The sequence below is a fragment of the Bidens hawaiensis genome, unplaced genomic scaffold (assembly GCF_021521415.1).
Source record: "Bidens hawaiensis isolate Kalapana, Puna unplaced genomic scaffold, B.hawaiensis_p1.1 tig00088799_1, whole genome shotgun sequence".
Lineage (NCBI taxonomy): Eukaryota > Viridiplantae > Streptophyta > Magnoliopsida > Asterales > Asteraceae > Bidens > Bidens hawaiensis.
The window spans coordinates 1-13977 of NW_027504361.1; the positions used below are offsets into that span (position 1 = coordinate 1).

At 44.0% G+C, this 13977-nt stretch overlaps 1 protein-coding gene across 1 annotated transcript; it reads right to left on the reverse strand.

Moving 5' to 3' along the window:
• Nucleotides 1-11538: 11538 nt before the first annotated feature.
• On the reverse strand, nucleotides 11539-13339 carry LOC143607886 (L-arabinokinase-like; the record flags this gene model as incomplete). Its single annotated transcript, XM_077083166.1, has 10 exons — nucleotides 11539-11649; nucleotides 11861-11914; nucleotides 12021-12083; nucleotides 12155-12222; nucleotides 12323-12380; nucleotides 12527-12593; nucleotides 12756-12832; nucleotides 12923-13006; nucleotides 13082-13150; nucleotides 13232-13339. Coding segments are annotated over 10 exons (759 nt in total), but the record flags the coding sequence as incomplete, so codon positions are not given.
• Nucleotides 13340-13977: the final 638 nt, after the last annotated feature.

The window sequence follows — 13977 nt, forward strand, 5'->3', positions numbered from 1 at the left end:
ATAGGCACATATGATGGTATATCTGACCCAGATGATCATATTGAACAGATTCATAGCGGGGGCAACCGTCAGTAGTTGGACGAGAACCTACGTGGTGTTACATGTTCCAAATGACCGCTTGTTGGCGGCTAGCTAGAGCGTGGTTCGATCGTCTACCGGTCAACCACATCTACGACTGGGCAGACTTCCAACAGAAGTTTAGCCAACACTTCAGCCAGCAAAGAAAGTATACCGAGGAGCAATGGACAATCCTCAAATGCATTCGAGAGGAAGATGAATCTTTGCTAGACTTCATCACTCGCTTCAACTCGAAGAAGCTAAGTCTGGGTAACATTAGCGAAGATCTTGTTCGCTAGCTGCTTTTATTCAGGGCGCGAACGACCCAGAGCTCATCCGCACCTTAACGGGTAAAGATGGCATGCCATCCACATGGGATGCCATCATGACAGCAGCTAAACGCTTTGCGGAAACAGAGAAGCAACTGGGTAGAGATCTCCCACAGAGCACAAACCTCTACACCCAGAAAACAAGAGAAGACAACGTCCTTAACCGCCCGATTAAACAAAAAGCGGAAGCTAGGCATTTGGCAGTCAAGGGTAAAACTTTGACACCTCATCCGGCTTGCAGCATCGGTTAGGCGGAAGGGATAACGTACAGTCAAACAAGAACTCCAGATGGACGCCGCTCACCAAAAGCGTCACCGAGATATTCGCTACTGAGGAGCTCCCATGGCCAAAGCCTCAAATAATCCGACATCGTCACAATGCTGATCGGAGCTAAGCAATACTGTGACTTTCACAGGACAAAAGGCCACAACACCGAAGAATGCATAGACGTAAAGGACATGGTCGAAGCATTTGTCAGAGATGGGACGCTCCGAGCACCTCGTGGCGCAATGAACGCTGAGCAGGCTGATGCGTGTAGAACCCCAGCTGGGGAAAACACGAATAAAAATTCCAGCTTCAATGTGGAGACTACATGCTGCGTAAAGAACGAGATCCCGAACCAGGTGCGTATCGGCTCGATGGCACTCCCATCCCAACAACATGGAAGGGAGCTCAATTACACAGTTTGCATGTAAATCAATTCCAAATTTGTAAAAGAAAAGGCCAAGATCCACTTCTAATGGAAATGATTCTCCTTAGAACATCGACGCTGATGATTTTACATTTATACTTTTAACTATCAACACTGATGCCGGTTTTCACCGCATACATGTGTGAAAGTCGTTGCATGGGGAAGGCGGCAAAACCCGCATAAACCCAAGAAACGGCAAACCTTCACGCTGGTCAGTTGAAGGGGAAAAAGTTCAGATCCTACTAAATGAAAGTGCCGGTCTATCCGCATGAATCATGAGAGGAAACTGAACACTAACCTATTAACAACCGCGCGTCGAACGGTTAATTTATTCAACACGGATATGCCGGTCTTCACCGCATAATTACGTGGAAAGTCGTTGCGTGGGGAAGGCGGCAAAACCCGCATAAACCCAAAAAACGGCAAACCTTCACGCAGGTCAGTTGAAGGGGAAAATTTTCAGTCATCCTACTAAATGAAAGTGCCGGACTATCCGCATGAATCATAAGAGGAAACTGAACACTAACTCTATTAACAACCCGCGCGTCGAACGGTTATTCAAAACAGAGAATTTCTAACAAAAGGATGAGGAAAAACCTACACGCAGGTCAGATATAGGTAAAGTTTAGCCATCCTACCAAGTGCAAGTGACGGTCCTACCCGCACAATCTCACGAAAGAGGAAGCAAAACTTCAACCTATTATCTACCACGTTCATCAAAGGTTAACTTATCCTAAACACAGAAATTTCAAAAAAGGATGAGAGAAAACCTACACGCAGGTCAGATATAGGTAAAGTTTAGCCATCCTACTAAGTGCAAGTGACGGTCCTACCCGCACAATCACGAAAGAGGAAGCAAAAACTTCACACCTATTATCTACCACGTTCAAAGGTTAACTTATCCTCAGAAAAGATGAGGAAAACCTCCACGCAGGTCAGATGTAGGTAAAGTTTAGTCATCCTACTAAGTGCAAGTGACGTCCTACCCGCACAATCACGAAAGAGGAAGCAAAACTTCAACCTATTATCTACCACGTTCAAAGGTTAACTTATTCTACACTTGGAAAATTGCTAATTTAAACTAAAGTATGCAAGTCATATAACGTTTATAAAGCAAGGAATCCAGAGAAAGTAGCGGTCTTACCCGCAAAAAGATTTATATTTCACATGATTCATTACAAGAATGGCCGGGTAACTACCCGCGCTACAAGAAAATAAATCTATACAAGCTAAATCTATCCTAGCAGTGGGAAGGGATCTTCAGGATCAGGCTTCAGGGCCACTTCCACTTGGACCAGCACCGTCAGTAGAGCGTGGCAGTTCAAGGAAAGCTTTAAGGATAGCTAGCCCATCATCAGCAGCAGCAACTTGGTTCACCTTCTCCACCACCGGATGCGGGAAGGCGGCATACTGATTCACTGCTTGGTCGTAAACAGCTTCAGTATCAACATTATACAAAGGGAAGTTGGAAGGCGGGATGCCTTTCTCAACGAACCCTAGACCAAGCAGGAAGCCGGCCTTTTCCCCATCCTCATGAGAAGCGTTGAGGGCTGCGCTCATAGCATCATCATAAGAGGTCTCTGAGAAGACCGATGCACAACCTACAAGAAAATATACAAGTATCAGAACCTTTTCTATTTACAAAGAAAAGCGTAAAGACGTGAAAAGCATACTGAGACAACGCTTCTCGAAGAAGCCATTCCTTGGCAACCAGAGCTTCTTGGAGGGCAGCTTGAGCTTCGTTACGGGCGCATTCGGCTTCACTCTTGTTGAGGTTGGCAAGCAACACTTCTTTAGCCGCAGCCTCTTCGACGCCCTTTAGCTTCCGCTCAGTATGGTCAAGCACCCCCCCTCTGGTCCAAGATCTCCTGGAGCTTTTTGGCGTCTTCCATTGCCAAGGCATCATGAGCCTGCTGGAGAGCCTCTAATTTGGCTTTAAGCTCTTCATTCTCCACGCGTAAAGGCTCAGCAACAGCTTCAGCCTTGGTGGCCCTCTCGGTTGCGTTCCTTGCAGTTTCCTTAGCCAGCCGAAGCTGTTCATTAACAGCTTGGGCAGCCTTGGAACGGGCCTCGAGCCGGGCCTGAACTTCAACCTCGAGGGCCTTGAAGGCCTTCTCCTTCTCCGCAGCCACTGCGGTAAGTCTTTGGTTCTCCTCCCGGACAGCCCGCGCCTGAGCTACTTCCTGAAGGCGAGCTGCTTTTAACTTGTCGTTTTCACGACAAAGCAGCTCGACGCGCGGCTGCATCCGGGCCAGGAGAAGCCCGAAGCTCATTGGTTAGCCTACCCTCTTGGTAGCTAGCCATGGCTTCCCCCAACGCACCACTAGGAGCAGCGTGACGAGCCCACTCCACGCACTCCACAGGGGTGCGAAGGGTTGTTCCTCGGCGAATGTTCCATCGTGGAACATACACTTCATTGGAATCCGACACTGCAAAAAACGTAAAGCAGTTAGGAAAAGCTGATAAAAAAATAATATATATATAAAAGGGGCCAAAAGAACCCTACGCACCTGTAGGGTCAATAACAGGCCGATAGCCGCCAAACCCATCACCTGAACCCAAGGGAAATCCATCCAAGAGGTCAGGCAGATGGGAAGGAGGCAGAGGTTGGCGAAAAGCCCCATGCATACCTGACGGATCGGCCGTCGTTGCCGATGACGGAGGCATGGTAGAAGCCGCCGCGGTCGCCGCCAGCGGAATCCGCAGCAAAAGTAACCGCCGGCTCGGTGAAAGATGCGGTAAAAATAGCACTCACAGCCGGCGGTGACGTCATCACAGCTGGAACAGTCGGCTCAAAGGAGTGAGCAACTGAACCAGCGGAAGCAGGCGCAGGCGCCTGGGTCGTCGCCTCAGGAAGGCTGACCAAGCCTACCGTCATAGGCGGAGGAATACTCTGCGCTCCACCCTGGAATGCGTCAACATCCACGCCTGCACAAAGAAGATAAGCATTAATGATGGAAAACTATGAAGTTAAAGATAAAGGAAGTTGTACTTACGGGTTTTCTTGAGCCTGAAAGTGCGGACGGGCGGGGATGAACCCGATGGAGCCGGCCTCTTCACGCCGGTCACCGATGTCATTCTTGGCTCTCCGGAGGTGACAATCGTCGCAGCCTCCGGAGCAGCGGTCTTATCACCACCGGGATTCCCCGCCACCTCTTCGCTCTCAGTCTCCGAATCAGACCGAGGCGCCGGATCGGCAGTGGAGGCCACCTTCTCCTTCCCCTTCCCGCCGGCAGCCTTCTTCTTCCGCACCAACGGAGTACCATCTGCGGATTCCTCATCAGAACATACGATTAGAGGAATTCTGTAAGGCCCCGTTACCGGTAACCCTACTTTCGTGTTGGATTTACTCATAAACACAGTTCTAAATATCAGAGTTAATTAAAACATTTACGCGGAACATAAAACTTTACATAATTCATAACTTGTCTCAAAACATTTATTGTCTTTCACATTAAAGCATTAAAATTAACACATCATAGGTCTTCAGATGCCAGATTCTTGTTCAGTGCCATGTGTCTCCTCAAGCGAGCTGCCTCATCCTACTCACCTGCGTGCATACTAAAAGTTAGCTACGCTGAGTGAGTTCTAGATAATCACATAATCATACCATTCACATAACATTATATTCTTTCATTCATACTTTCATACTTTCTTACTTTCATACTTTCTTACTTTCTTTTGTATTAACTTACCTTCATATCTTACGTTATAAAGAGCATTACGCCCTACATTCCTCGAGTATTATTAGGGCTCGGTACCCTCTTTCCTCGAGTATTATTAGGGCTCGGTACCCTCTTTCCTCGAGTATTATTAGGGCTCGGTACCCTCTTTCCTCGAGTATTATTAGGGCTCGGTACCCTCCTTCCTCGAGTATTATTAGGGCTCGGTACCCTCTTTCCTCGAATATTAGTAGGGTTCGGTTCCCTAGTTCTCGAATATTAGTAGGGTTCGATTCCCTCTTCGTTACCATACAACCATACATCATACCTCGAGTATTATTAGGGCTCGGTACCCTTTCCGTAACCATACAACCATACATTATCATTTCTTTCTTTTATTATCTTTATCACGTTCATACACATATACATACATAACATACTTACCTTATACATAGCGTTACAACCTGACAGTACGTGCAATATCCGAAGATCGTTCACGTTCCATCAAGCAATCATTCATACTTTCATATTATTCACACAAGGCATACACTTATCTCTTAGGATAAGCGTATTAACAAACATATCGAGTATGCACACAGCCCCGAAAACATAACACATAAATGGGGCTAGAAACTCACCTGAACACGGTTACATTCTCCGTTGATCGTAATCCCTTTCTTCAGTTGTGCACGGCTGACTGTATAACAAGTATACATATCAATTTAACTATCACTACTTATAACATCTTTCTAGTCTTAATTACTACCCACAACGAACGGGGGTCCGGGGGCAGCGCCCCTGGCAGCGGGGTCTAGGGGCGGCAGCCCCTAGCAGGGTCCAAGGGGCAGAGCCCCTGGCTGGGGTCGAGCTGCCAGGTCAGCTTGGAAAAATTTTATTTCCATTAACTGTCTTAACACATTTTCCATTAGGTTTTTAATTTATTTTCTAAACGAACTTCACTTCAGGCGAAGTTAAACCTCGGGCGAACTTGGCTTCAGGCGAAGTTAAACCTCGGGCGAACTTGGCTTCAGGCGAAGTTAAACCTCGGGCGAACTTGGCTTCAGGCGAAGTTAAACCTTAGGCGAACTTGGCTTCAGGCGAAGTTATCCTTAGGCGAACTTGGCCGTAGGCGAAGTTATCCCTAGGCGAACTTCAGGCGAAGTTACGCTTGAAGGCGAAGTTACGCTTGAAGGCGAAGTTACGCTTGAAGGCGAAGTTCATCAGGCGAACTTAATCTTGCAGGCGAAGTTATCGCGCTGCAGATCTGTTTGCCCATAAATCCTTCGTTTCTTAGCCAAATAACTCGATTTTGGTACCCACGGAATCGTATGATCGGCGCCTACAAATCCCAACCATCAAATCGGCCTAAAATCGACGTTTTAGGGGTCCGATTTGGGCAGTTTGGGTTTCGGGTCCGGTTAACCCATCCAATCCTAACCATTTTCAGTGATATTAGCTTTGTTGGATTTGTTCTTACCTTACCAACTCAGATCTATCAACAAAATCTCGGGTCTCGGCTTCGAATCTTGATCGGTTAGAATGTGTGTGTTTTGAGTGTGTGAAGAAATAGATGTAAATGAAGATATTTTTGGGATTTTGGGGGTATTTATATCCCTGAAATCCCATTCTTATTTAACCCATCTCAACTAATCCACGTCCAAGACCCGCTCCCTACCCGATACTAATTAATTACGCGAAATCACTAAACATAACTTCCTTTATTCATCATTAAAATTTTTAGGATGTTACAAATTCCAGCAGAGGTTTCAACATTGAGGGGTCGAGGGTCGAATAGCGCCTTACCTGGCCGCCTGGCGCTAAGGATCTCGTGGCCTAGCGGATAGACCTCCACGAACCGATCCGCTGTTTGTTCTAGGATGGGCAACTCGTTCTCGTCTAGAGCGCGAGTACCCATCCGAGCGGGACCATCAGCCTCCCGCGGGTACATGAGCGACTGCAAGTCGTTCCCCTCTGAAATAAACAGGAAAGAAGATTAGAAGAAATTCTAAATTAACAAAAACAAACAAAGCATACCGTAAGGAACAGAGTTCGAACCGTATTCAAGGACGATTGGGATCTTTTGCGCATCCGCAGCCTTCCACACCCGGCTCATCCCCAGCATCACCATCCCGGACTACCCAAACCGGTAAACCGGAGATTGGACTCGGGATATCTTCGCAAACCATTCCGCCTCCTGGTAGTTGGAGGCGTGAAGGCTGGGAAGTGCTTGCCCATTCTTGAATTTCATGGCAAGGGGGATGGCGCGAGCGGAGATGTAGAAGAACTCCCGCTTCCACGAGCGAAGACTGCGCTCGGTCGCGCAAATCTTCAAACCCTTAATCCGGGTTATCATGGTATACCACCCCTGGATGCACCTCCAAGAGTAGAAGGTCATCAGGCGGTCAACATAGGGCTCAATGCCCAGAATCCGGCAGACCCACTCGAAGTGGCGAACCTTGGCAATCGCCATCGGATGCACCTCGGTCAGGTGCACACCGTGCCTCTCAAGGACACGGTAAACAAACTTTGTCAATGGGAACCTAAGATTCCCATAGACAAAGAATGCAGCATAAACCCCGTTCTTGCCTCTGGGGCATCGTACACCGTCTGGTGGGGTTCAGGAAACTCAGGCTCGAGAGACTCGAGCATGAACTTCCTGACGACGTACTGATACAGATCGACAGGCAGAGCACACTGGCACTCGCCAGCAGTACTCTTGTCATCGGCTGTAGATTCGAGATCACGTGAAGACATCTTGCAGATGAAAGAAGAAAACGATTTCAAGGGAATGCTCGACTGAAAAAATGAGTATTCGCCGGAAATCGTTTTGAAGATGAAGAGAAGAGTGAAAGTGTGGATTACAAAGAACCCTCTCCCCCTTTATATACTAATCGCAATTAATGCGATGAATTTAATGCGGAAGAGAGAGAAATTGAAGGTGCAATGAAACTATGACACGTGGTAAAAAGCAAGCTGGCAACAGCTGTTGACAGGACACGTACCATTAATTTCGCGGCCACGCGCCCGAAAAATCGCGCCCACGTGCCTGAAAAAGCGTCTGGAATGACCATGTACTGTCACGTCACCATAACTTCCTGCACGTCCTGACACAGTCAGAAGAAACCGTCGCACGACGTTTCAGAGGTTTGGACTGTTCTTATCCTTTCACCAACTCTTCGAATTTCAAAAAATTCAAAAAGATTCAAAAGTAAGCGGGAAAATACCCCTTACCTTGGCAACCAAGTAACCGTAAGACGGATGCGGGTACAGTGTTAAGGCAAAACCCTTCACATACCTAGCACCCGCAGGGAATTGAAGCCAAGAATACCTTGGCAACCAAGTAACCGTAAGACGGATGCGGGTACAGTGTTAAGGCAAAACCCTTCACATACCTAGCACCCGCAGGGAATTGAAGCCAAGAATACATCGGCAACCAAGTAACTATAAGACGGGTGCGGGTACAGTGTTAAGGCAAAACCCTTCACATACCTAGCACCCGCAGGGAATTGACGCCAGGAATACCTTGGAAGTAAAGTAACCGTAAGACGAGCGCGGGTACAGTGTTAAGGCAAAACCCTTCACATACCTAGCGCTCCGCAGGGAATTGAAACCAAGAATGATCTTATGGGCAATGCTTGCGGAAACGGAAATAACATCCCCGCATAGCGGGAACGTCGAGAACTACATTGTTTGAAGCTCCAGGATGGAATTGGTGGTTTTAACATAATTGATCACTATGTTCAAAACTACCAAAACCTCATGGAGAATCCACACAAGTGGGACTCAACGCTCCTGACTTGCGAGGAGGTTACAGACCTACCCGCATCATACCCAAAGATCAAGCAGGAAACTCGGGAATTTCTGCAAGTGACAAGGACTTCTGCGGGAAGAATCCCCATGGAAAACCTTAAAAAACCCTTTTCAAAACCCTTTGCTTAAGTCCAAAAGTTCACCTCACTTTATTAAACACTCATGAGAAGAACATTGGACTGGGGGGACTTGAAGAGGTAGGTCCCAGCAGAGCCCAGTTGGACCCGCAAGACTCACCTTGAAGAGGGACGTCTGCGCAGAAACCAACTGGATCCGCAGGACCAACCATGCTCAGAGACGTGACGTCCTTACGCGCAGTACGCAAGCTGTTCCCGCAGGAAATGCCTCCCAATGGTGAAGGACTCTGCCTGTTCCCGCAGCTGCGGATACAAGCCATCAGGGAAGGCCACCCGCGCAGCAAGGCTACACGCACAAGGCACTTAGCTCTCAATCACTCAGTGTCACCTGAAGGAATGAGCAAAGCCGGGAACAATCCCGCACAAGGGCGGGAGGGGGAATACTCCCGCCCAAATAAGCCAGTCCGTACGATACGGGAAGATCTTCTGTACTGTACCTGACGAGGTATGGGCAAAAGATCTGACTAAAGATACGACAGCTTATTGACAACAGTATGGCGAGCAGCATGCTCCTGTACTGTATGTCACTATTAGCCGCTGCCTACTCACCAACTCCTGTCATACCACGTGCATAGCCGGCAGTTGATGGAAAAGGAATAGTACACAGCAGGCCTGGTCACTATCAGCCGCTGCCTACCCACCAACTACCAGCAGGGCACGTGCGTAGGCCACTGTTGGTGGAACAGAAATACTATTGCAGCCGGCCACACCTCCTTGGAAACCTACCTTCGGCTATAAATACCACAAATGGTATGATCATCTCATCTCAACATTCTTATCATATTATACCTGATATCTACTCTAGCAATCTCTTAATATACACTTATATTTAAAGAGCAATCTAGTCTGATTCTCACGCCGGATGGTGGTCACAACGAGGAACCCCCCCCCCCCTTCTCAGTGACAAGCTCACGGTGTCTGTTTTGCAGGTTATCAGAAGAACCATCTTTACCGGGTCTAACCCCTCGTGGGAAACATCTATCTAACCCCCAGGTTACCCGTAATCTGCCCGGGGTCCGGTTAGTGTTTCTTCACTTACTATAAATTTACGCCATGTTGCTCTGCACGCATATAATGTGTTTATGTGTGGGTCATTGGGTAGGTAAAAGTGAATTGGACTAATTTTGACATTATTTTACTAATTTCGTGAAAATAACGTTAAAAGTGACGGAATGTTAATCAAGCATCATGTGGTGACTTTGATGGACGAAAGACAAAGGTGCATGTACCAATCAGCTGGTGTCCGAATGATTGAGTGTTTGAGTGTTATGTGACATATGTCCAAGACTTGATGCAAAACTACTATCGAGCCGGGGTCTCACCGGAATCAGTCTCTCTATTCCTAGGGGTAGAGGTAATGTTGTCTACATCGTAGCCTCCTCAGTACCTACCATAGCTTTGCTATTTGTGGGATTTACTGAGTACGATGATGATGATCCTTACTATAATTTTTTTTAAATAGAGAAAATCCCTGAAATAAATTATATGGAATGGTTATGAATTGTTGTGAGATATAAGAGTGGAGTAGGAATGCTCTAAAGTTTTTCTTTAGCCGCCGACACTTTAAGACTACCAACCAGCGAAACTCGTGAACCACTAAGATCTTGCCAACTGTCATATGCTTTTGTCGGACTGGCGAAATACGAGCAAGATCCGACATAATTGTTAATGGAACCCACCTAGGCCATCTGAATATTGCTAAAAAAAGTGAAGGTCAACATCGAAACATTGCCGGAAATTGAACATCACTAATTGAACATCGTTGGTAACTAACAGCTCCGTCGGCCGGCGAAAGCACGGTTCTAAACCGTTCAATGTTCCGTTAAATATGTCGATTTATGTAACAGCTCTGTCGGTTCTTTAACAAGTTCGGTCAGACCGACTAAACCATATGACAGTTGGCAATATCTTAGTGGTCCACAAGTTTCGTCGGTTGGCAGTCTTAAAGCGTCGGCGATGATGGTTTTAGACTTTTAGTGACTATTTTGGAGATTTTGTGAAAGAGATGGCTAAAATTGGAAACAAGTTGGTCAAAGTGGCTATTTTGGGGTTTTCCCATTTAAATATATCATCAAACCATCCAGCCTTGCCTTTACTCACCGCCGTATCACCAACAACCAACGTCAAACGTCATTACGTGAGGAGAGAGATGGGCGCCAATGGGGAAAGACATCATTTGGATGATGGTTAAAGTTTAAGATCGTAAGGTCTCAAGTTTGAAAATTGACTCAAGAGAATTTTCCTATAATAATGAATTTCCCTTCATGATGGTGTTACTAGGTGAAGTATAAATTAACATAAAACAAAGTATAAAAAGGTAATTCTACTATTTGTGTTTGTGTTGTGTTGGAATTTAGAAACTGTATTTTTATTTGATTAAAAATAAATAACTAAGGGTGATTAATAAGAGTGACGTCATCTCTCGGGATAATTTAATACTGATAAGAATATAACTTAGATAACAATACAAAAACAATAAGGCCTCGAGACAATGTTTTTACTTTTTAATTGAAAGGAGCACCCGATATGATTGATTTGGGGGTGGTGGTGGGGTGGGTGGGGGTTTAAAATACTAAAATGGCAATTGTCGAATGTTGAGGTGACTTGAGGGATATAGCAAATGAACATATTATATTCAATATTGTTTCGTGTGTAATTATTTATTTATTTATTTGGTGTATATTTCTCAAAGTGTAACTTTCTATGCATGTTTAATAAAAAATTATCTAAAGGGGGAACGAGTCATATGGGTTGAAAGTCATCCCGAGTTCTAAATCATTTTTCATCAAAGAATAGATTATTACTGTAAAAATACCGTCTCTGTAGTCCTAACTAACAAAGTAGCGGCTTACAAAAAGACTTTGGGTATACACGTCCTTTGCTGCCATTACATCAGGGGTATACACGTCCTTTGCTAGCTTTATGAAGTTGGGAGGAAATTCCTGTTCAGGAGCCCCACAAACCTGAAAAAAAATGCAAATTAGTGTTTCTGAAGCGGATATACTTTATTCAGCAGCTAGAATTAGTATTCCAGTCCATTTGACTGGTTTTCACTTTTAGCTAATTTTGAATCATTTGAGTTGAAACAGAACACATATCAACCGATTTCATAAGTAAACGGTCAAAATTGTCACTTGTAGATAAAATCTAAGGAACATTCGAAAGGGAACATACCAGGCAGAGCCAACCAGGAGGCAAGTACTCCTCTTTTAACTTCCAACCAGCTGGCTGCAAGTTTTCATAGGTGTCACGTTACATGTAGCTATAAATAACATAATTGATCTAATGCACATTTTTGACCAAATGCTAACTTAATATTAAATCATCAACTTACTTGTCCACCAAAATTGAGTATAACAACCTTCACATCCTCGCCGATCCCCATTTCACTCCTCACCTGTAATACATCATAAGAAAATTAAGATTGAAATAATAATGAAAAAGACAAATGTTGTTATTGTTACAAACCTCCTTGCGTGATTTGTGCAGCCTCCTTACAACCAAAGGTACATCAATAACGTCCCTAAAAGCAGGCACTAAACAAGAAATTTTGCAATAAAAATATATCACTTACAAGTTACAACATAAAGAAGATATTTTGGGGGGGGGGGGGGGGTCAAGTAAGAAGAAACATACTTGGGCAGTATCCAGGCAACCGAATTAGGAATTCACAATGTGAATAGTCCTCAGCTATCTGTATGAATTATCAAACAAGTAGAGACAGACTTAAAAGACTTAAAACACAGAAAATGATAACTCACAAATAAATCTAGACCTTATTTGTTGTATAGCATTACAAGAAAAGAAAACAATGATGATAGAAATCATCAAGAACAATACCTGCCAAACGATAGACCTATGATGATATCCAGCAGCCATAACATATTCTGCATAAATGAAGTCCCAACTGCAATGATAAAACATAAAATTTAACAGATAACATGAGCAATGGAAAATTTTTTAAAATAAACTTTTCATTTTTGTCGATTAATAATGGTTACTTAAAATTGGTCCACAAATCAAATGTACTTGGTCCTTATAAAAGGGCATTTTAGATAATTTCAATTACCTGAAATTAGTTACACAAACCGACCGTATACCAGCATCAGCTGCTGCACGACATGCAACCGCAACAACATCTGACACCTGTTCCATATAACAATTTCCACATAATGCATAAGCAACTTAAAAAACTTAAATTAAAATAACAAATACTTGAAGTTCATTATTAGTTACCACTAAGTCAGCCTTGATGGAATTCAGCCACTTAACTTCTGTAGCCAAAATAGAAGCACGCGGTGCAACAGCCGTCTCTGAATACTGTAAAACCAAAAAGACATACAACAATAAGAACTTAATACTAGAAAAAAAATCATGTTACAAAACTTAAAACACCTTTTCCAACGAAGCGAGTCGATCCACAGTCAAAGCATCAGCTTGAACAGCACCACAGTCCAAAACCAGCTATAATGGTATAATCAAGTCAAAACACTAATAACCAAAACCTATAGTCACATATATTCTTAGCATATTTCCAAAATTCACCTTCCGAAGAAAAAGTCTTGGCGAGCCTATTTCGGTAGTGAAGACAAAATCAGGTGCACCAGTTACCACATGAACATCATGACCAGCAAGAATTAGGTGGCGAACAACCTACCCAAAGCTCAAAAAATAAAAATAAAAATAATAAATAAACAAAAAATCTTCATAATTTATCAAAGTTAAACTTTTCCCATTGTGAAATTGCAGATAACAATAGATGAGGTGGACCACAGATATTGATTATGTGTTTATTTTATCTTTTACACTTTTTAGCGCCAAAAATAACTATTTCAAGTAAAAATTAGTTCCTCAATTAGTGGAAGCAATATTAAATTTTGCCCAAAATCCAAGTGATTATTAATTACTGGTAATAATAATAATAATTCTTAAAATAGCAAATAATCAGTCTCAAAAAGCACATGCAAACTAAAATAAGTAAATATTTAATCCTAATCATCTCAATTAAACCCTAGAACTAGGAGATCATAAAGATATACTATAAACATATTCAAAAAACGAAATTGAATATAAATATAATAAAATGATTAATGAGTAATGACCTCAACAACACGTGTAGCGTGACCGAATCCATGACCAGTAACATAATAAGCGAAGACTAAATGATTTCTGGAAGCTGATACTTCGTCAACTCCGTCGTCAATCCTCGTGTTCGTTAACGATTAACGAAGCCGATCTAATCAATTATTATTATTATTATTGAGTAGTAATGGACCAATGCGTGTGTAGAT